The sequence below is a fragment of the Mytilus edulis genome, chromosome 3 (assembly GCF_963676685.1).
Source record: "Mytilus edulis chromosome 3, xbMytEdul2.2, whole genome shotgun sequence".
Taxonomy (NCBI): domain Eukaryota; kingdom Metazoa; phylum Mollusca; class Bivalvia; order Mytilida; family Mytilidae; genus Mytilus; species Mytilus edulis.
The window spans coordinates 37,835,054-37,841,593 of NC_092346.1; the positions used below are offsets into that span (position 1 = coordinate 37,835,054).

Sequence of the window (6,540 nt, forward strand, 5' to 3'; positions counted from 1 at the left end):
ATTATAGAAAAAGACAATTTCAAAGTTCACCAAGGTCACAATTATTCATCAAATATATGATGCAATACCAAACGTAAGAACCGGAAGTCGTAGAGACATGGAACTATCACCATTCAACTCAGGACCACTTGACCTTTCAAATATCACAAGGTCAAGGTCATTGTATACTGTGAAGGTGAAGGTGAAATTTCATCATGACCTGACATTGACCTCAAATTGAAGGTCTTGAATTACTGATCGTCTTTGCAGTTTATATCTGTTACCTTTAAACAGATATACACACAAAACTATACTTTTAAGAGTCATCCCGTTGTAACTTTTAAACAGACGGTTGGACATTTTTGGGCTTATTGTATAAAATGTAGAGCTCGTCGAGAGGAACAATTTACACGCTGTATGTATGCAACAAAGTCTTATCGTTTTCCTAATATGTAAGCTTGAAATTGCAGCGTATTTTTTTTTTTTTGCACTCGGTGACCTTTGACCTTGGGGGGATATTAAAGGTCACATGAATTAAAGATTATTGGTGAAGGTTCCAAGTCTCTATGACTTCTGGTTCTCGAAATAGATTTTTTTTTAAATATTTATAATTTTTAAAGGGAAATAACTCCTTATAAGCCTTAGTAACAAATTAATTGTTTATGTTTATAAACATTGCCATCTGTTCTTGTACATGCTGCCATTTTTAAATTGATTCTATCTCTAATACTTTTACAATCGGAACAACTCGGCCTTTCTGGTTGCACGAAGAAATAACAGCTATTGTACTGCGTAGCGAGAATGGCCGAGTAGTTACGATTGATACTTTTAAAGAAAATGCAAATAAAAGAAATTGCTTCAAGGGGACATAACTCTCAAAGGGGATGATGAAATCTTACGCAGCCTCATATGGTAATACATCATGATGAGATCTACCTATTGTTCAGATAAGGTCATGATATCTTTAAAAACAACGAGGGGGGCCATGTCGAAAAAAAAACAATAAAAGAGAGATAACTTCTACAGGGGATGATGAAATCCTACACAGCCTCATCTGGTAATACTTCATGATGAGATCTATCTATGGTTCATATTTGGTCTTGATAACTTCAACAGAAACGGGGGGAGGCCATGCCAAAAAAATGTTGGAAGAAAAAACGGAAGAAAAACAATAAGGAATTTTCTTTGTAGAGGAAAGATCTAACCAGCCCAAACAAACAAATACATTTTGAATATAGTTTCTTTATTGTAAAGAGTCATTACACTGCAACAGTTCGTTTAACACGAGTGATAACAAACACTCTCCAAATAACAGTTGGCCCAACATAGTTTTCCAACGTTGGCCCAACAAAGTTGCCAACAGAATGCCAACATTGGCCTACACATGTTTGCTATCTGGGAAATATCCTTTATCAGAATCAAATAACGCCCTTTCCGATTCATAAATTATCCGAACAAATCATTCCTTCATCATTATGCGTTTTAAAACCATTTAAACTTTTTGAAAAGACATTAATTTATCTATATATAGATGAACTCGAACTTCCTTGTTTGGGTTTGTCGTCAACATTGATTTTACATGGCGCAGGGAAACTATTCTGATATTGATTCAAAATGTGGGATCTGTTTGTCTCCGTACACAGAACCGCGGCTCTTGGAATGTTTCCATACTTTTTGCACACCGTGTCTCGAAAAACTGGATGTGAATGATAATAATTTGACGTGTCCGTTATGTAGGACACAAATAGCTCTACCAGACAATGGGGTAAGTGGTTTAAAAACTTATCCTTTCTACGTTGAACCATCTCACAGAGACAATGAATTAATGGACATCTGCGAATTATGTTCGGAAGAGAATTATGTTGTAGCTAAATGTCTAGATTGTAAAATTGATTTATGCGTGAACTGTCGCGACTACCACAAGAAACTTAAGGCGTCTCAGAATCACTCGCTTCAGGACTTGAAATTAGATGAATCGAAACAACACCACGAAAATCCAATAAACGAATGCAATGAACATAGAAAAGAGATTACTTTATTTTGCGTACCTTGTAACACCTTTTTGTGTAGTGAGTGTTCAGAAAAAGCCCATCGTTTGCACAAGGTCCAGAACCTATCACAGTTAGTTCAGACTAGAAAGAAAATGTTACTTGCCAGAACAGCGAGCTTGAAATCAAGAATATCGGTTATCGGGAACACTGCAGAGAGAGTAAAACAAGAAGAAAACTATTATTACAAGAATTGCAGCATAGTAAAGAAAGATATATTGGCACATGCTACAAGCATTAAAGATGTATTTTGTAATACCGTCGATATATTGACGAACAAACATTTAGCTACAATCGACAACACTAAAAAAATCGATATCAAAGTGATTGACACGTATTCGAATGAGATAGAAACAGAACAATTGTCGTTGGCTGGTATCATCAAGACAGCGGAGGATTTCATTGCCAGGTCTACAGACAAAGAGTTGATGGTTGATGCTTTTATTATCGGTGGTCGTCTTGACAAAGTCTTGACCAAAACTCTAAATCCATTGAGTTTGCATGTGCAGAAATATGAATGTGATGAATTCACTGAAGCTACCGTGGAAAACTTGCTTGGAAAGATAAATGCTTCAAAGGCAAATGTTATTACACCTTTATATACACAATTGCCTATTCCTGAATTGTTTCCTAAAGTGAAAAAGGTACATAGCTTTCAACTTCCTAAATGCGCAATCAAAGATATTGTTGCTGTAAATAACGACAATGCGTGGATATTCAAGGAGGGTTTGGCCTGCCTAGTTAGTCAAGATGGAACTGTGCGTTCTACCTATGCACCACCGAAGGGAAGCAGAAGAATGCTTAGAAAGTCTGCAGATGAGATATGGTTCTGGACTGGACAGTCGGCAGTGAAGAAAGTAAATTCGCAATTTCAAGAAGGGTATAAAGTTTCTTTTTATAACGGATCGGTCGGTTGTTTCATTCAAAATGGGAATTTGCTTGTGTATAATAAAGAGGAAAAAGTATTCTGTGAAGTATCCGAAAAAGAAGGTGTTCAAAACAAGATAAAAATCACAGATCCAAAAAACAAACTTCAGAATACCAAGGATTTGTGTAGTATACAAATCCTAAAGTTTACTGACATTTTTACCAGTACGGATATATTTATGGCAGAAACTAGGACCTGCAATCTTGTTATTTCAAGTTCACAAAATAGTACTGTTGTAATAACAAATAAACATGGACACATTCTGGAGACGTTTAAACGATCAAATGCAATATTCCAAGGTATAGCTGTGGATAATTACGGAAATATTTTAGTATCTGATTGCAACAACAATTTTATCGATATTTTATCGGAAAATGGAATTTTTCAAAGAAACTTGTTGAACACTAGATATCATTTTATTAGTATTGATGAGTGTGGCTTATTGTGGGCGTGTCATAATAATCATTATAAAACTATGGAAACCGATATTTATTCGTACCAATAAAAGTCAACGGTCCTTTCTTGATTCCTTCTTTTAGGTCATCGTAATATTTTTCATAATCAAATGGGTTCCTAAGCAACTTGAGGAATGTATATAACAAAACATCAGAACACGACAGATGACGGTAACACTAAAAAAGAATATAATTATCAGTGAAGTTATAAACACTACATCGTCTTATAGTGACAAGAACTGAATTGGGTACTGAAAAGAAGGTTTGCCTTTACATTGTCGTGAAGCAATAGCAAAGCTTTAAACCCGTAAGTTTCGTTGGTAAATATGATTTCTGCTCTTTGTATAGCTGTTGTAAGATAGACGTTTTGTTATAATGGTATGCAATTATTAAGTAATATTACGCAATTTGTATCTATGCGGATGATCAATTGGATACTAGCGGTCCAGCTGTACGGATGCTGTGCATTTACAGTGACATTCTTCGAATTGAATATAGAACATTTGTTTGGAATTACCATTTGTTTTCGGTTTAACTTTTATTGTAATTGCTTTGCACTATTTAGGAACTTGAACTATATGTACATTTACTGCCATCTAACTGCATTAATATATAAAAGTCTTCTTTTTTTTGTCTTTAGCCATACAATGAGTCACTATACTTCCCGGTTGAATCTTAATATGACAGGACTGATTACGAAAAAAAAAACCAACTACGTTATAAAAGCCAGCGAAGAAGAGAAAAACAAGATATAAAAAAAGTTTAGATACAAACAAAAGTCCGCAAACGGGTGTATGGAATTAAAAAAATAGCTACAAAAATGCTTCAGTATAATAAGCTGTTTCTGCTACACGTAAAACACCCATCGAGTTTGTTATAGTAATAGGTTATGAACAGTGAAACATTTCTGTAATCATCTGCGACGCAGATATTCATTCTAATAATGTCGATCGTTGATTCGTAGATCTACAAACAATAAGAATGTAAAAATTCAAGCATCCCGATTATATCTGTTCTATGAAACTAGTTTTATTGAATAAGAGTTGTATGATCTGTTCTACACGAAATGTGCTAATTTGATTTAATGAAACACACATATCTGATGAAAGCTTAGGTATCCTGGTTTTTATTTTTCGATTCAGATACAGTTGAATTCATAGTTATTTTTATCATTTGGAATTTACTCTGCTGTTATTTGCTAACGAAAATAAAATAAAAAAAAAAGAGGGAGGTATAGTGTAAATGCAGATGAGACTTCCACCCATGAACATAATTACCGAAAAGCAGGCAAAGTTCTGGTTCATCTTCCTAAAAAGATATGAATATATCAAGAAGCAACGATACACAGATCTGCAATCTGAAATTTTCAAAATATCAATATTAAAAGAAGAAAAAAATGAACCATGAACCACCAAAACAAAACAACCTCCAATACATTTACAATTTACCATGATATAAACATACGGAGATAGGGTTTGATTGCAACTGAGACAAACATTCACCAGAAAACAAATGATGCAGATATAAGAATACCAATGACTGTATGTAACCTAAGGCATTTCACGAAAAACAAACGTAATAGACAAAGGACAACTACTGAATCACGGCTTCCGTCTTGGGACAGACACTTAGGAAATATGGCGGGTTAACATTTTTGCAAGCGCTTTATATATCTTTCCCAAATTTTAAACAGTGGTAAAAAAGCGCAACTTAAGAATAGAGTATTGGAATCAGTTTGAAAGAGCTATAGTCTCGTCTGACAAAACATAACGAATAAAAAGACAAAAGACAATAAGAACCGATCCGAGATTAGTAATTATAGACTAATGAACAGACAAGAACATGAAAATAAAACGTGTTTAGCTAATATTTGAGATTGTAATTCTCCCCGTTTTAATCCTTTTTTTTTGTGTATGGTTTAGAGTATAACCATAATTTTAAAACAGTAAGTTATTTGTTTAAAACAAATATTTAAGGCCTTGAAGAGAACACATACATCCAAGTGTATCCAGGATTTTTGACAAGTGGAGTTATTCCATATAAATGTATTATGTATATTTGGAACGATTTTATGTTAAAAATAATCTGGTCAATGTCACATAAAAAAAAATTTTATATAGATAAGGCCGTTTGTTTTCTCGTTTGAATTGTTATACATTGTCATTTCGGAGCCTCTAATAGCTAACTATGCGGTATGGGCTTTGCTCATTGTTGAAGACCGCACGGTGACCTATAGTCTCTTGTTAAGAGTTGTCTAATTTGCAATCATACCACATCTTCTTTTTTTTATAAATGAAACATAAAGAATAGTTGTAGTCTATAAATTAACATGCACTTGTTTCGTAAATATTCGGACGCTGTCACGAGTTGGTTTGGTTGGCTGTCATGAAATATCCGTTTTATAGATGACAGCGGATACCTTTCAAAAGTCGTAGCTAAAATCCCCCCCCCCCCCCCCTTTCCCCTAATATGACTTACAGAATTATATACTTGTAAACAGGTTTGTACTAACCTAAACAACACGACGGTTGCCACATGTGGATCAGGATATACTTACCCTTACGAAGCACCTGTTGGGTTCGTGTTTAATACTCAATCTTTTGTTTTCTGTGTTGTGTTTAATATGATACTACAATAATTGTTTGTCTGTTTGTCTCTTTTTTTTTAGTCATCGCTTTTAATCAATGATTTTAATGACTCGATATCTAGGCAGGGAAGATAAGGCCTTCACAAAAAGAAAAAGAGACAGATTTTCAAACAAAATTAAGTGATAAAGCAAGTTTTTTAACTTCGATATACTGAAAACGTGAAAGATTTAAGGTTCCCTGGATAAAAATTAGTGTGTTAAACTATAACGTTATGATTCTATTTAAGGAATGCACTTGAAAATATACACATTAATTTACAGTTCTGTAAAAGCTAAAATGTCTTATCTATTGTATGTATAATCTTCGGTTTATAACAATGCTATAGTCTTGGTCGTTTATGAAGGGATTAACACAGTTTTAGTTGCATAGATGCAATTACTATGTCCAAATGGAATGTAGTCACGTGGTCCGCGTAAAACGAATGGTTCTGTTTCTCCTTTTCTGCTATATAACGTTGACTTCAATATATGGTCAACATCATG

At 34.1% G+C, this 6,540-nt stretch overlaps 1 protein-coding gene across 1 annotated transcript; it reads left to right on the plus strand.

The window, feature by feature from the left end:
* The first annotated feature begins 1,504 nt into the window (after nucleotides 1–1,504).
* Nucleotides 1,505–3,974, plus strand: LOC139516425 (transcription intermediary factor 1-beta-like). The gene has a single exon (XM_071306529.1). The coding sequence runs from the start codon at nucleotides 1,559–1,561 to the stop codon at nucleotides 3,458–3,460; it is 1,902 nt and encodes a 633-aa protein (XP_071162630.1). The 5' UTR covers nucleotides 1,505–1,558; the 3' UTR covers nucleotides 3,461–3,974.
* Nucleotides 3,975–6,540: the final 2,566 nt, after the last annotated feature.